Genomic DNA, 17,335 nt, shown 5'->3' on the forward strand with positions numbered 1-17,335 from the left:
GAATAATGTCTGTCGCAGGTTATTTCACCAGTGGGCGATGGTATTGTCAACACGCCCCGACGCCATTAATCGTGTTTTTAAATCCTATAGCTAGGAAAGTGGATAAATTTATATTTTTCTACTTCTAGAAAATATAACTAGGTGGAGGCGTTTTAACGAATTTGTCTTACAATCTATGTTTTGTAGGAACAAATAAAATTCATAAATATTGATGAGATTGAGAGCGATATGACTTATTAAACAAATATTGAGTATAATAGATAATTTTGTTACCAGTTCGTATGGATGGCTAATGTCTCTGTAGTATTTGTATTTCATTTTGCACTTAGATTTTTCAAGAAGCAGTGCTTCAAGTTTAACAGTGTTATGAATCAGTTGGAGCCTCGTTAAAACACTTGAAATTCTGATGTATTTCGTTCTCTTGAGCACTGACTTTACATCTAACTATTACTATACTATATAGTAGTAGGTATTCTTGGACGTTTTAACTGTTATTAAAGTCACATTCATAGCAAATTGTGTTATTAAAAAGAAAAACAACAAGGAGCCTATGTTATGTAATAAATTTTATTGTTTAAAATGAAATTTAACAATTTGCACGTTTTACATCAAAATTTGAAAGCGTACAAGTTTCTCGTAAAATTGCCGTAATTGTACGATAGAAAATAAAATAAAAAAAATTTTTTTTGTGATTCTAATTATTACATTATGTCGTATTATGATAAAAATAGAGCACTATTGCAAACTCGCTATTTTATTAAGTTCAGGATTGACTTTCTAACTAATCCTTTGCGACCCGTATGCAGTAATTGTGGAATTGTAGTAGAAGTGGTAGTACGTAAGTGAGATGGTGTTACTTAAACACGAATTTTTAAACTTCTAGTTTACGCGTCATATCTCTGGAATTGTATCAGAATCACGAGGTAAGTTGTTACTGCGCCAAAAATCTGAAAAATAAGCATTTCATATATTATTTCATCGGTTATTTAGAAAAATAGAATGTGGTAAAAGTCTCTTGAAGATAAGAGTGAACCCATCCGAGAGATATTCCTCGTGCTCGAACTTTTTAAATATGCGTAATTTTTGCGTTTTTCCACAATTATGTATAGAGTTTACCCCTTAACAAGATAAACAATTTCTAATAATAACAGCAGGAATGTACAGTAAACCATTTAATTGGCGTTTCGAGTTAAACATATTTTCAAACACAATATCTTTTCTTTTGTGTTTTGTGAAGTTCCAAAAATGATCATATTCTACATTTTTATTTTCACGAGAATGATTCACTAGAAAAAGGAATATGAAATGTATTGCCATTTTACCATGGGAGGGGGAGTGAACATACTACAGTAAGCCTAATATAGTGATTCTCTTACAGAGGCGACGAGTGGGCGTCCCAGGGTGCAAAACCCCATAGGTGAGTAGCAAACAGATTGCAAGGAGAGTTGTCGCGAGAAAAGGTCAAGGCGTCCGACCAGCATCGAAACGCGGTCGCTGCTCGCTGCCCGAAGCAGCCGACACACCAGCTCCGCCGTGCGACGACCCTGCACATATATACGTGTGACTCATAGGTCTGACGTAGACACACAAAGTGAACCTTCGAGGGTCACCTCCGTTATGGTGTAGTGGCAGGGCTCCACGACGACCAGGATACGCAAAACGTGCGTCGCACACCACAGGAACTGCAGCACTAGAAAGTGGATGCGGTGCACCGATACGACTGTAACATACATACAAGTATAACAAATGAGTTTAAGGAGGCTTAAGTGCGAGTGGACGGCATGCTTACTGATCTCCATTATGAAGAAGTAGGGTGTAACGATGAGGTGCATCAGTGTGGATATCAGAAGCAGCGCTAACGGCAACCCATAGGCGGCATCCAGTCGGTGCAAGGCTTCGCATAGTGCGCCTTGCAATACTGCAAGTCGTTCCAAAGCTTCACCCGCCGGCACCGCCAGTTGTCCGCAGTGTCCACCGCGTTCTAAGTTTTAATCTTATTTACAGTCAGCGCCACTCAAAGCTCTAAGCTCAAATTTTGTAAGACATTAAACTCAAGCATGTAAACGTAACGGTACAAGTGTAAAAAACCTCTTCGGACGATGAGGTGGTTTCGCCTGGTGTCCGGCGCGGTATGGCGCCGGCTTCGGGCACACACATGGAACGCAAACACGTTCAGCGCCCCTTGATTTGTCTTTTCTACTGGGAAGTAGTTTCCTGTTCAGCAACGTTTTCATTTTGTTATACCGATTTCAAAATATATAAATTAGTCAATTTGTTCATAATGTTTATTATATAAGAAGAGTACCGGGTCGGCAGAGATGGTCAGCCGTGAGCGCCAGCGCATCATTGAGGGCTCGAAAACGAGCACGCACCGACAGCGCCGTGAAGGCAAACTGCAACTCCAGAACGATAACAACGAACCACAATAGGTAGAACCCACCGTAGTTGCGGACAACCTCCCCTGTGAAGCGCATGTTTAAATAATTAAGTATTTCATAATAGCCGACCCATACGCTACCGACGCTGCGAGTGAGGACACTCACAGTGCCTGTCGATTTTCTTGGCTTGGAGTGCGTAAAAGCAGAAATCGTCGGCAACAAGCAGCGTAAAAAACACCAGAATAGCGAGCATAACGCCGCTCACACGCCGCTCTCGCGCTCGCGAGAAATGCGCCCCAATGCTTTCATCCACCTGCGACATAAAAACATTTTGAGGATGGTGGAGGTGGAGGAGGTGGCTGCGGAGACAATGTGTGTAGTATACGTACATCGGCGACGGTGTCCATAAAAGCTATTATGATACGCATCCGCTCGGGCGCATGGTATACGGCAGCGGCCGCTGTTAGCGTCACCACCAACACGTCGCATGCAGAAACCAGCTGTGCCGTTTGCGAAGCCATGCGCGGTGACGCCGCCGTTCCCGCCCGCAGCTCCGCGCACAGCCCGTACACCGTGCCAGCCACTACGATACCACATCGCACTCCATATAGACACTTTAGTTACTTGCAGTAGTCCTTAGAACTAGACTCACCGAGTGCGGTAACCAGTATGTAGCTGTAGAGTGAGGCGGCGGGAGAAACCCGCACAGCCCAACTCTCGCCGCGCGCCTCGAACCGCAACGGTGCCAAACCGAACACGCGCGATATCTGCAATAACACCACGCCCCTTTCGCCCTACAAATCTTAATTTCAGGGTTTACTTTTTACGTTGACGTTTACGTTTTGGAATAACTGATTTCCGATAACATACCCGCAAAATAAAGGCATGCGCTCCTCCAATGGTACACTCCCCCTCGGTGTGGTACGCTCTCGGCCCTTCCGGGGGAAAACTAAACGATGCCTCGGTTTCGGCTTCTGGGTACATAATGTGAGCACGTAAAAATTACTTGTAACAACAGAGTTGATACGATACGATAAGAGATGCGTCGTTATAGCCTCAGCAATAACAGCTATGATGAGAGTCTCGAGTTTTGAAATGTTAGATTGCTTCTCATTCACACCTGTTTTATAACTTTGTTTCCCATTTATAAACTTCGTTCGCTTCCATTTTATACGATATCTTTAACAAGTTTATTCGATACAACTTATTTAAAAACATATTTGATAACTATGAATTATGAACTCAGCCGATTTTTATGTCTCTGCGACGTACGTATACTTATTTGTATAATGACAATGTGTCGTGAAAGCATCGGTGCTCACTCACCCCCATAATTTAGTTATCTTCCAAACATTTACTTGGTGTAAACACTAAAATCAGTACACTAAATCTACGCCACATTATCGAGTATTGTAATCATAAATAAAAGTCTTGAATCCTATGCGTCATGATCCTTGTGATAGGCCTGCTTATATTTGAATTTAAAAAGCAACTTCTCATTCGTCTTTATGAATTCTATTTATTTATTATGAAAAGGCACACTAACTATAATTTGTATGACCCACTACTTGGCGATTAAAAAGAGTGGCGGAAAGTTTCTCGCCACCTCTTCTTGCCCGCTCTACGCCTTTGACTTGCGAACTTGGTAGTAAAATGTAAATTTACAATTAATTTAACTTCTTTTTGACGTTCAGAAGTGTACTTGTTTACGTATAACGTACAACTTTTAAAGGGAAATGTTATAATGATAAAAGAGAAAAGAAATTATACAATAACAGACAATAAAATAGTTTAAGAAATTAGAATAGAATAAAAAATTTATATATTTCTACTACGCAATCGTTTTTATTGGTGATGGATCATGAGGGGCTGCAGTATCTTACGTCTGAAGACACAGGGACTATCATGAAATGGATCTGCTTATATATAGATATCTGTTTAGAGGAACATTACAACCGACGTTGGTCCTCACTGCCCGAACGTAAATTCTCGTTCTCTTCTCTTCTCTTTCAGAGGAAATTCACTCAACCGTAGACGTTTGGTAAATCTACTTTAAAGGTTAAAAAAGCTTTGATTTTTACTGTAATAATGAAAATATGCTTTAGATATATAATAAGTTTTATATTACAGAATGAGTTCTCTCTCAAACACTCTTAACTGTGAAGTTCTATGGTAAATTGCTCAATTACAGAACTCGTTTGTTAAACCTCTGTTTAAAAGGAAATCATATTTTTTTTGAAAAGGGGCCGCAAATAGGTGCGATGAGATTCAGAAGCATTTTGTGAACATATATTATGAAACTTATGAAATATGTTGACGTTACCTTGTATGTTCAATTTACAGTGTTTAACAATTATAAAAATGATGTTTCGTGTCACGTACCGGCTTTCCTACGAAAATCGACCACAATAATAATTACGAGTTTCACATTAATTCTCTTGTACACGAATAATATTTTATCTAGACACAAATGTTCAGTTTGTACATGCAGACTTCAATGAAATTGCATTGAAATAAAACTAACTGTAAGTTTACCAATAAAAGCACGAACCTTAACAAGGTAATTGGTATTGGTAACAAAACTGAAAATAAATAAACCAGATAAGTCAAACATATGATTATACAGCATTATCAAAGATGCTATTATGAAATATCTTATAATCTAAAAGATTTCAGGTCGATAATTGGGTTTAGATTAAGCAACAAATAAAAAAAAAATACCCATGTATATCGGGGTCGTTCACCAAAAGCAACGTTATTTCAAGTAATGATAGGTAATACTGGGCGAGGACACAGAGCGCTACGAGTAGCGTAGAGGATTCGCGATGACCGACTGCGCTTCATCCGGAAGGCGTAGGCCTGTAACACGGGATATATTAATGCAATATCATATTACAATAATATACATTACTGACAATAAAATCTTGAAATATTATTAATTTAATGTATTCATCAATTAGAGCATGCAATTATTTCTTGCAAAGGTATATCTGATAATTTAATTTGGTGAGGCTAAATCCTACGCCTAGCACAAAAATATGGCAACATTGTGTGTACGACATTTTGCTAGATATCGCTCAGCTAAACTCATAAACCGTCAAATTTTGGTCTTAGAAATGGCAGATTCCTTAGCCTTAGCCACTAAGCTTACTCTGCTGAGAAATAAATATAGGCTCCATTAAGGACCCCAAATATCAATCGTACATTTCCACATGTTGTTATTGAATTCCACGGTCAAAAAGGTTTCCGATACGAGATAGTATCAAGACGTAATGTACGTCGCGTTCATACAGTATCTTACATTCACAGCTTGCCATTCTGCGGTTCTCGTTCATCAATCCTCAGTTCACGTAGTTCTCCTAGTTGTTTACCTTCACTTTAGAGCAGTTTGTGTTGTGTGTCGACAACGATCAGGCTCCGTTCAGATTACGGTGAGATAATTTTTACAATTGTTTTCAAAATTGTACGTTAAATATTTTTGTTGCTTTGTTAATAGTTCTTAGCTTGTAATTACAAAGGCTTTTTAGTCTTTGTAGATACTGTTTTCAATATGCTTTTTCATATAAATTTCGCAAAAGTAATGATTAAATGTTGTCAATGAGTTGAACTTTATTTATTGACTAATTTAATGGTCCATTTTAGAGGAATTAAATTATTGAGCTTGACAGTGGATTATTGTTAATACCTTCGGTTTTAAAGTTTATAAAGTTGATTTAGTTACGATAGTGATCGTTTTCTGGTACTTCAGTATGTGTATCTTATCATACTCTAAGCTTTACTTGAAATGCTTGCGATTCAAGGATTCCATGTGGATCCGTTGTTATATTTGACCAGAGGTAACAAAAAATGATAAAATGTGATCGTGAATAAAATAAACTCCGCTTTACCGATTCCAATCGCTAATTATTTAATTCCTGGTTCGTTATACTTACACGAGAAGCTGTCAGTTTCTTTTCGCGTAAATGTTGGTAGAAAAAATGTTAGCTGTATTATTTGTAAAAAACTCAACATGAGTTGAATGAGTGAATTACGACCCAAAGAGGTGCCTCTCATGTGAATGCCGAATGCCAGGGTTGCACAAGGCAGATCTAACTCGCCGATATTATACCGCGCTTAAATAAATATTTAGGGTTATTTAAATAACCCTTTCTGTAACTAAATGTAGTAAGTAAAAAGTACTAATTGTAGACTGTCGAGATTTTGCATAGAGCAAAACAAAACTAGATCCGATAACATGAGTTACGTAAGGCTCGCAGTGCGACCTTTCCTCCACATTAGCAGCACATCTCACTTCTAACATACGCCAGAACAAGGTCAACTGTTGTTTTACCCATCCGAAGTATTTCTGCGGTACATAATCACGTTAGTTGCACTGACGTCGTGAACTGCATTTGAAAATAACAATATAATATACGTAACAAAGTCTTAATTCAATGAAAGTTAGATGTCACAATTAATCTCGATCAAGAGTTGAAATAGGAAATAAATAAAATCCATTTTAATTTTCTCCTTATATTTTTAATAATTATTGAAAGATACAATTTAACGGCTGCAGGTGAATGGAGGAGTGGAAACAATGCCTCAGTGGGAGGGTAAAAAATGTGGCGCGGAAGTTGGTGGGAAGCCAACACACGTTTGCGTTTTTCTAATAATAAGATAAAATAAGACTAAATCTAATAATATGGTTTTTGAAACTTAAGTAGAATTAGTTGCGGGCGTCAGTGTATCGGTGGGTATCAGTGGTCGAGCGATCGGGTTGCGTACACGAGCTGCTGCTCAAGTGGGCCAAGGCCCAGATGAAAGTGATAGGCGCCGGTCAAGGGCGACTTTGCACTTTCGCTGGGCTCCGTAATGCAACAGATCTATATATCAACAAATGATATACATTGGCTGTTCATACTATTTCTGTCGAATAAGATGGACGTCACAAAAATACATGCCGTATTCGTACTTCGAAGAAAAAGTAAAAGTTCTTTAGCCTTCTAACTGCCAAAGGATTTCACACAAATATGCTATAAGTTGCGCTAACCGAGTGACGCGTGAAATTATTAAACGTCATTAAAATCATTTAAAACAACTTAATAATAAATACAATTTTCATTAAACTGTTCAATGTATAAGTCGTAGAAATCATGATCTGATGTCATCGTCTGAGAGATCTATCGATAATAATATATGATGATGCGCAATATCGACTCGAAGTGCGGAAACCTCTAGATCATTGACGCGAAACAGGATCTTCCTGCGAAACTAACGTTTCTTAGCGGGCTTAACTCGGTCACAATTACTTATTACTAGTGCATATCTCGTTTGTAGGTGGTACGTTTAAGCCGCAATCGTTTCGCCAATGTCTAACTTATTTCTCTAAAGGCTTCGCGGATAGCTGACACATTAGGTAACGCAAATATTGTTGACTTTAACAATAATTATTTGGGGTTTATTATCAACGAAAACACCACCTCGTGTATCGTCCGCGATGCGGAAGAGTGACGTCAGCATGAAGTTCACATTCCGGCCGTGGCACCGGACATTTACATGAAACATATTGCTCTTTAATAACGGGCCAAAGACTATACGTAATCTGACTTTCCGTGTGGTCTTAAATGAATATTGATGGTTTCAGATGTTAGCAGCGACGTTATTCATATGCTCGGTGGCGCTAAGCGGAGCGCGTGCTGACGCAGATGCCACGACGACAGAACCGCCGCCGCGACCCTACGCCTTCTCGTACACAGCGGGACGCTATCCCGGACACACTGACCGACAGCACGCCGAGGTCAGCGATGGCAGTGGCGTTGTAAGAGGTGCTTGTTTTCTGTAATTAGCACGTACAAGCGTCTTATAGAAACCCACCACTGTACTATCTTTGCTTTTTGTGTCCAGTTCGTGTATTGCAGAATATCTGCCCAGAAATGTATTATTTTATGAAGGCTAAATATTAAGAGTTTAAGAGCATCTCTCGACCTAAAACCCGTTCTGATGATGTCGTCGTATATTCGATTCATTTGAATAAATTCTTACGTCCAGTTTTCGGCACATGAGTGACCTTTTCAAGCCTTGCTTTATATATTTAACTCTCTCTGACCAGATAGTATTTTATGAGTAGTATAAGTAACTTTTTACTTAGTACTATTTTTTTTTCTAATATTATACCTACAAAAACTTATTATGTGTGTGAATGTCGATGCTCCGGTGGACAGAAATTTTTTAACCAAATTTTAAACTTTTATTCCAATAAACTTCATACATATATGCTAAAGGTGATAAATTCCTAAGCCTTGAGCTTCAATTACTAAACTGAAAAATGAATAATTATCAGGTACATTTTCGTACGTGGATCCGGCGCAACGTGTTCGTACCGTGGACTACGTGGCTGACCGGGAGGGATTTCACCCAGTGCTGAGTGATCCACTACCCGCCCTGCCCCAAGACTCCGAAGCCGTGGCCGCCGCCAAAGACCGGCATCTCTCTCTCTATGCTCGTATCGCGGAGGATCACGCGACTCATCCGCATCCTGACGGTAAATACTAAGCTATTTTTATGTTCTTACGTACGTAGCTTAATAAAGAGTAGTCTTAAGTATAAGACCTTGAACAGGTAAACCAACTATTACGTAATCCAATAAATACGTAGATATGAGTTATATAATATAACGATAATGTTACTAATGTCTTCTCTTGATTTACTCAAAATGTAAAATGCATATTTCAGAGTCGTACGTGCCGCGTCAGTCCGCAGCGGTTTCGGCGGCGGCAGCGCGACACGCGTCCTTGTTCCGCGTCATCGCCGAGCAACACGCGCGCATCGCCGCCGAACGAGACGCGCTTCAGCAGGAAGAACAGCTCGAATAAACCGATTAATGACTCGGTGTATTTCATTTTATTAAAACCGCAACAAAGTAAAGAAAACACATTCTGTATTCATAAAAATTACTAAACAGAAATGACTATTTGTAACACATATTTACTTAATTTGTATAACCGGGTAAAGCCGAGTGATTCAGGCTAACATATGTAGATGTCCAGTGACATAGCATAGGATTTTATGTAAATTGTCATCTTGTATACGTATTACATATCAAATGTGTGAAATGTACGTATTTCTTCTTAATTATTGTGGATCATAATTTGTGGTTAGTGTATTAAGTGCGAAACTTGTAGTGCAAACACTACACTTTTACATAGACAATTGATGGCGAATCTCTCGTTTCGGAATTCGCGTTTATCCGTTATATCTCTTAATTATATACATTTTTATTTTTACCAATGTTACCATTTCATACTTTTATATTTTTATACAATTTCTGAAACATTTTAAATAAGTTTTAAACAATATTACTAATTAGTACAATTGTTTTTTTCAATAAGTTTCAATTGTTACAATAAGATAATTTGTAACGCAATCTACGATTAAATCATAAATATGAATAATTTTTTGTTTGTTTGTTTGTGTAACCCTATAAAAATAGCATTGGAACTTGAAAGAAAACAGAAGCGATAGTGTTATACAATTTATTCAGTATCCGTTGTCGAGAGCGTACGTGTTGAGCCAGAAGATATCGGCATTTAGCCCGTTGAGTCTGAAAGCAAATTGAAACGTCTCAGAAATCGTCGAGGTGGTCCGTTATCGTTGTCATCCTAGATCATAGCGAATAATACGTGGGTAACCCTGAAAATGTTTAGACCTATCGTTTTTCGAATTTCAACTTTAGAACTCTTTGGTTACCTGATGTAGTATATTGCATTCATTTGTCATTTGTTTTTCTGAATTGGCGGTAAATCTAAAACGTGAAAATGGAATCCTCCTAACGCGAGAAAATTTTCGGTCAATGATTTATTATGACTTTCGTTGTGGGCTTATTCAACGACAACGCTATGATAGGCTGCGATTAGCATTTCTTAATGAAGCAACATGTCGTGCCACTCTTTACAATTGGTTTAACGAGTTTAAGCGTGGACGTAGCAATCTCAACGATGATCCGCGTGAAGGACGTCCTTTAACAGCGACTACTGAAGATAACATCAGTGCTATGCGACGCATGATAGAGTAAAATAAGAGAGTGATCTATCAGCAGATACGTGAAAGCCTAGGCATTGGTATGAGTCACGTTCAAAAAATATTACACGAACATTTAGGCGTCTGGAAGCTTTGTACCGAATGGATGCCCTGGAAAGGTCATTTCGCAACAGTTGTGCTAGAAGATATAAGGACAGTTACTGCAGACTGGTATGTCAATCACTGTTTGCCTGTTGTCTTGGAAAAAATCGACAGCAGCGCCCTCGAAGCAGGATGCTCCTCCACCACGACAATGCTTTGAATATTTGACTATTGGTATTCGCTTTACGAGCCCTGAAGATGCGGTGAAAGCGTACGAAAATGCAATAGAAGAGGAAGAATGGGCCCACTGCTTTTTTCAGTGGTTCCATAGAATGCGACGATGTGTAGAGATGAATGGAGATTAGATTCGAAAAACAATAAAATTATGGGCAACTTTATAATAAAAAGCCGTTTTTCAGTGTTACCTAGGTAGTTAACCAACATTATCAACAGTAGATCTATTTAATCTGTTCTAACGACTTTGTGTGTGTGGAATAAGGTCAAACATCTGCCAAGTGATCCTGTATATAAGTTTTTCGGTAGGAATCAGCCTTCTGGTACAAGCGAGGGCTACACTGTCTGCCGACACCTAACTACTGTATGTCAAAGACCTATCCGCTTACTAGCGGCACTAGGCTCTTAAAACTTTACAATTCACTTTATAAAACCAACTTACTGGAAGGTGGCGGCGGCGGCGGCGGCGGTCCTCGGCCGTTGCATCCGGCGGGCGCCTCAGGACCTTGGAAGCCCACGCTGCGGCCTACACTCATACCGCCCTGCACACAGAAGCTTTATAAAAACCTTATACCTGCTGCACCATATGCAACAGTGGTAGGACCACCCACCATCATCCACTAATAACTATGACTAAGCCTACTTGATAAACGATATACAGCAACTTACTCATTAGTAAGTTAACTACATTTACTCACCACAGCTGCGACTATGACCGCCAGCAATGTAAAGAACAGCACCAGAACCTTCATTGCGATAGCGAAATACAACTGGACACCGGTACACCAACACTTTATATAGGACGACACCACTGTTTCGGCTGCTTATTGTTTCACACAAAACTAGTCTCAAAGTCAATGTGACAGAGTCAAAAGTAACATTATCCTTGAGTGATGAATAATTCTAAATAATTGGTGCGTTTAAATCTGTTTGAATGGGCGTCGAAGCGTTTATAGAGTCCATTTTAGTAATTACTTTATAGAAAATCGAGCGAAATTTCGTTGTTTAATTGCAAATTGAAATTCACACACTCGCACCTTCAACAGAGCGACAGTTCACTTGATGGCGCACGCGTCTACGTTATACTCGTATTGTGTGTCTGGTTATTTAACTATGGTCTGAAGCTTAATTAGTTTATAGCCAATCTAATATAAGGTAAGGTTTAAATGTTGTACAAAATTGGAATAAAACACGGAAGTAAAGCCATACATAATGTTACAGTCGTCGAGAATTCTTTTGGCGTATTTTTTATTTCCTCAATAAGATTTTTGTAATATTAATAAATAAAGAATTATTTGTATCTTTTAATATTACATTTTGCATATTTAAGTGTTAAAACATTCCAGTCTTGAAATATTAAACTGAAATAAACCGTTTGCCCATAAATTAACTAAAACATCTTTGGGCCTTCAACGGACTTAGTGGGCGTATGATCATCTGTGATCGCTGTCAATCTATATCGAGTTTCTTAAAGCTGCCTTGTATTCCGAACACATCTTCGATGGTGGTCTTTTTTCCCGGCCGAGCTGACTCGGCCACTCGCTTCTTGCTTTCTTCCTCGAAAAAGTCCAGGTTTGCTTGGATTCGAGTTATCTGCTCTTCTGAAATATTAAAAGAATACTAAATAATTGTATTATTTATTATATTATTTAAATTAATAAAGTCATAGCTACAGAGACTGATTGACTAAGTTAGCCATAAAAAAGAAGAGCTGATGGGTACCTTAAGGGTATGTTATGGTAATAGTTGATGTTAAAGTAAACAAACACGTGATAAGTAGGTTTAGGTTATATCGGTAGAAGGTAATACATATGTATTAAAGGATATGATGTTATAACTTATAGAGAGTTTGAAGCAGCAAACAAGTATGCGTAGAATACTTTGTACAGTTTTCCGGCGTTAAGAGATAAACGTGACGAATGACAACACATCCGATGACCTAAGTGCTATGAGTAATAAAATATAAATAATAGACAACTCCTCGTTTCACGCTCACTTGGTGAGTGTAATGACTGTGAGACTCCTCGTCAGTTCCATTCATGTGGATCAGTTAAATAGCAGCGCTTTATTCACAAATGAGTTTATTAAAACTCTACCATGTGTGTTTTGAGTCTTAGATGCATTTATTTCTCGTAATTGCGAACTATTTTATTAAAATAATATTTACTTTTTCAAATTATTAGATACATAATAATAATAATATTCTGTAAATACCTTTAAGTATGTTCCTACTCTTAAAGGCGCCCCCGTCCTCTTGGGGTAGAGAGTGAGTATGAACGAAAGGGTTTAGCGTGTCCGAGTCTCGCTGGTGGATGCGAAGGATGTCAAGCAGCTCCTTCTTCATGAAGGGCTTGATAAGCATCATCAGTTTGTCGATCAAAGGTGTTGCGTTCAGGAAGTGTAGCTCCTTTAGCTTCACAAGCATACTCTCCTGCAAGTATAATACACTATTTTACAATACCTTTGATTTACAGAAATACAGCGATAATCTGTTGGTCTACATGACCAAGTACTTTTAAAAAGACTTACTTAAAAAAAGTGGTTGAAGTTTAAGGTTCAAAGTAACCATTATCCTAAGGAAGTAGGCCAATTATAAAATCTAACCTGCAAGAAGTATAGCGCCTGCTTTACGCTCATGATGTCCAGCTGGGCGATATGGGCCAACGTTGCTTGGTCCATATCGATCATTATTACGAAACTGAAATTTAATTAAAATGTAAAAATTATAACAAATCAGCATATTTAATGATTATTGGGTTAGTATTGATACCATGCAGTATGTGTTTATAGTTCGCGGTCTTTCAAATCGTACTAACCCTGGCCATGTTCCTTCTTCGTACTGCCACAGCTCGAATACCATTAAGAAAAGCTTGACGATGTCACAAAAGATGAAGTTTTTAGAGTCAGTGTCGAGCAGACGGCAGTATATGACTCTGTAGCCGTTTACGGAAGGTGTGGGCAGCGGCTGGATCAGACTGTAACCGTAACCAAACATTCGCGCGTCTAAAACGACTCGTCTTTGATTAAAACAGCTGAGCTGGTGGGAGAGGTACATACGCAGTTGAGAGTGCCGTGCGCAGGCGTTGATCGAGGACGCGTCGGCTGAAGAAAGCAGTGAAAAGGGTCTTAAGCGTGAAATGCAAGTCCAACACCTGCTTGCTCACCTCGGCACTATTCTCGCAACAGTGGTACGTCAAGATTAGATCCAAGTCTGTCGAATCACACAATTATATTTCATTTAGCATAAACGACAAGACGGCATATGTTAAACATAAAAGAGTTTGAAGCGTCATAACAAAAGTTACACGAACTTACCTCTTAGGCATGGCACGTACGAGTAAAGTAAAGAGCCGTGTCCAAGGTTTCCCAACTAGATGTGAGGTACGTGATCATGATAAATATTAAAGTAGATGTGTTTAGTAGGAGACTAATCTTGTTGTTAAGATCAGGCACATTTTTTCGTATTATTATTGTAAGTCGCATTCTTATGAAGCCAGAACTACTGGAATGTACTTACTTGGCTAAATGCGAATAAGTACATTCCAGAAGTTATTAATTTTAGATTCATATTCAAGCCGTATATATATAGTAATACTGTGTCCACGCAGACAAGTCGCTACAGCCAGTAAAACAATAAATATTCAGTAAACAAAATACAAAACTACATACATTTAAAGCTTTAATGTATTTTCAAATGCCATAAACCGTTTCTACAACAGTGAAAATGACATTACACACTCTTCCTCCATTGCTGAATATTTCGCCATCACCTAGATTATATCAATAGACTATAACGTCAAACGAAGAATGCCTTTAAAAATACTTCTAGCGATGAATAATCTGTACTGTTAATTATAAATAAAATAATATATATTACATACAATGAGTATTTTGACTTTTAAATATACTCTAAGTTATTAAAAATTTAAAGTATGTACTAATAAATATTTAGTTCTGTTAATGTAATAAAATGGATAATAACAGATAATAGTATTATTTACGGTTAAATAGATATTGTAAGTACGTACCGGTGATATATTTGGACGGCAGATGAGGTTGTGTGCTCAGCCATTCACGTAGCTTTCCAATGTCATCAGGTGTCAATCCAGGGTTCTTTTGGTATTCCTGTGCCAGCTCAATCGTTTTCACACGAAACATTTTGCCCTTCAACAAACTGATAAAAATGTATCGTATGGTTGGTTATTTCATAGTTGGTATAGATCTATTCAACTCAAAATAAAGTCGTACCAACGACTTGTTACAAATTACCGAAACTGTGAAATCCCTGAAACTGAACGTGATTCGATATCTCAACGCCCAGTATTCCGATTCTAGCTGAGGCTTTAAGGAGAGTGCCTTCGAAGAGAGGAATAGCGACAAAGGATGTTTTTTAGCATAAAACGCGCAAACATAGACACAATCTTTTCACTGGCTCGCTGGATAAGCTGGGAGCTTCTAACCTTACCATGTTGGTCATGGCTGACTAGACTTACTATCAGCGCCTCCCCTATGGACGCAATGATAGTCGCTTATCAGCTGGTGGCCATCTAGATTCCTTAGGAGCTGGCCGTTGATAATGGATTTTATTTTGGAGATCGAGAGGTTTTACCTATTGGGCGATAGTTGGACGGATCAGAGCAATCGTAGAAGCCTAAAATCGGTTTTTAGGGGTTCGGGTGTATAGGTCTTCCAGAACTTGGGGACAATGCGAAGCGACAATATATATTAATATCACTCAACTTTTATAGAAACATTTATTTAAAGCGTTGCGTAACGGTGTTATTGAAAATAATGATATTTAATTGTCACAGTATTAATTATGGACAATGAATATCCGCCAATAAGGGCCATTATGTTTTGCCGGGGACACATAATAGTCGTTATTACAATAATTACATTAATATTATATTTAGATTAAAGTAGATCAATCTCACGCTCTTCAAAACAAATTAGATTTTTGTTATGCGACTCGTTGTTGAAATGACATTCGTGAGAATCATTTTGAAGTACATGAAATAGTTACTTTAAGTGAGATGTTTTTTTTAAAATAAATATGTTTACGCTTGACATTGAGTTGATATGAAATAATAAAACATAAACTGTTATCGTTTAAATGAAACTTTAAATGCGTATTGTTAAACCACGGAAAGTCAATAAAACGTATTGGCAGAATTATCTAATTTAGCTATTGCAGCTCGCTCTGCCCCGCGGATTTACGTACCTCACGATTGTTTTGGGATCATTTTAACACGTAAAATATAAATGTAATAAATATGTAATTTAAAACGACACATACGCTAGTATTAAAACAATCTCGTTTGCCATAAAAGGCTAATGTAAAAATACCCGAACACTTACTACATTATACACGAATTCTGCATAACTTTTACTATTTTCGCAACGAGTGTTCATAATGCAATTATTGTTCACGTTTTAACGACACTTATCATTGTAAAGGGATTTTATCTCGGTTTATGTATTAAAGGATTTTATTTTATACATATATACCTCGTCAATACGAATAATAGTATTATGTGTCAAGTATACTAACTTAAGTTTTAAAACTAGTACTACCTTATATTATGCACTTTCCACTATTTCTAAGACACTTACTTCGACGACGGCGAACTATATAATGATTTATAAACAAAGCAATTAGGTAACTAATTGTTGATTACAAGCAATATCAATAATTATTGCGGTCTAGAAAAAAAGGACGGAGTGTCGGCACCTGCGCGTGCGGCTGTCGGCGTGAATGAGACTAACACTAAAGTACTTTACTCCAAGTAAGCCTTTTAAAACAAGTACGACAAGTATTCGCGTCCTTTTTAAGATTAAAAAATAAAGCAGAACTTACATTTTTATATTGATATTATAAAAGTAAACACGTAGACAATACACGAAACCAAAACACATTACATTGATAAACAATTAATGTGAAACAGAAAACATAGCTTCATTAACACTGTTACAATTTATACTTAAACAAAAGTCAAGGTCCCTTCCGCTTCTTCAAAAGAGCAAATGTCTTGCTTGCAGGTATACTACCCCTCTGGACCTACGCGTTAAGGAGGCCGCGGGCGCATACCTGGCGCAAAAGTGGCAAGACAATGGAGACGCGACTGCTAAACGCTGAGCTGACACAAAAGACTTAAAATAACTTACAAAAAACTGGTCGACCCGTCAGAAATCGATAACAGACGGGAGGAAAACGTCCGCGGGAGTAGGAGCGGCATGAACTGAGTGGCAAGATAGGACTGAGAGTAGAAATATAAAATAGGTGAGGCTGGCTCCGTACTGCACAGTGTACCAGGTGGAGCTAGGCGCACTGAGGTACGCAGTGACATATTTGACCAAGAGGAGGCGAAATGCGGCTCTGTTCAGCGACTGTCTCGATTGCGATAACGCTCGATCTCCAAGTTGCCGAGATTCGCCAGAACCTAGAAGAGTGCCATGAAAATGATATTAAAATTGAATTCTTTTGGGTGAAGGCGCACGTTAGCACACCGGAAAACGAGGGGGCAGACGCTCTCGCGGGGCGCCGTCGGGGAGACGGGGGCACGAATACGTTACGATGCGTATCCGCTTTCCTTCTTGCGACCACTGACTTTAGACATCTGGAAAGA

The 17,335-nt window shown here is 38.4% G+C and overlaps 3 protein-coding genes across 8 annotated transcripts; 1 reads left to right on the top strand and 2 right to left on the bottom strand.

Moving 5' to 3' along the window:
* Nucleotides 1-884: 884 nt before the first annotated feature.
* LOC123709516 (gustatory receptor for sugar taste 43a-like) lies at nucleotides 885-5,144 on the bottom strand. The gene is made up of 11 exons (XM_045660907.1): nucleotides 5,100-5,144; nucleotides 3,249-3,352; nucleotides 3,031-3,145; nucleotides 2,768-2,961; nucleotides 2,544-2,691; nucleotides 2,306-2,461; nucleotides 2,089-2,199; nucleotides 1,790-1,981; nucleotides 1,611-1,720; nucleotides 1,377-1,544; nucleotides 885-947 (listed from the first exon to the last, which is right to left on the bottom strand). The coding sequence occupies exons 1-11, from the start codon at nucleotides 5,101-5,103 to the stop codon at nucleotides 885-887; spliced, it is 1,365 nt and encodes a 454-aa protein (XP_045516863.1). The 5' UTR covers nucleotides 5,104-5,144.
* Nucleotides 5,145-5,719: 575 nt separating this feature from the next.
* On the top strand, nucleotides 5,720-9,248 carry LOC123709666 (cuticle protein 16.8-like). The gene is made up of 4 exons (XM_045661155.1): nucleotides 5,720-5,809; nucleotides 8,002-8,182; nucleotides 8,698-8,898; nucleotides 9,090-9,248. Exons 2-4 carry the CDS (start codon nucleotides 8,002-8,004, stop codon nucleotides 9,227-9,229), a joined length of 522 nt encoding a protein of 173 aa, XP_045517111.1. The 5' UTR covers nucleotides 5,720-5,809; the 3' UTR covers nucleotides 9,230-9,248.
* Nucleotides 9,249-9,873: 625 nt separating this feature from the next.
* On the bottom strand, nucleotides 9,874-16,460 carry LOC123709664 (clavesin-1). Of its 6 annotated transcripts, none has more exons than XM_045661154.1 (9): nucleotides 16,323-16,460; nucleotides 14,738-14,873; nucleotides 13,767-13,920; nucleotides 13,526-13,684; nucleotides 13,314-13,407; nucleotides 12,924-13,140; nucleotides 11,408-12,310; nucleotides 11,152-11,251; nucleotides 9,874-9,957 (listed from the first exon to the last, which is right to left on the bottom strand). In XM_045661154.1, the coding sequence occupies exons 2-7, from the start codon at nucleotides 14,865-14,867 to the stop codon at nucleotides 12,159-12,161; spliced, it is 906 nt and encodes a 301-aa protein (XP_045517110.1). In that variant the 5' UTR covers nucleotides 14,868-14,873; nucleotides 16,323-16,460; the 3' UTR covers nucleotides 9,874-9,957; nucleotides 11,152-11,251; nucleotides 11,408-12,158. The 6 variants fall into 6 exon arrangements, with proteins under 6 accessions (XP_045517110.1, XP_045517105.1, XP_045517109.1 ...); XM_045661149.1 differs by having other exon boundaries at nucleotides 14,738-14,883; XM_045661153.1 differs by having other exon boundaries at nucleotides 16,284-16,460.
* Nucleotides 16,461-17,335: the final 875 nt, after the last annotated feature.

The sequence above is a fragment of the Pieris brassicae genome, chromosome 5, assembly GCF_905147105.1.
Source record: "Pieris brassicae chromosome 5, ilPieBrab1.1, whole genome shotgun sequence".
NCBI lineage: Eukaryota > Metazoa > Arthropoda > Insecta > Lepidoptera > Pieridae > Pieris > Pieris brassicae.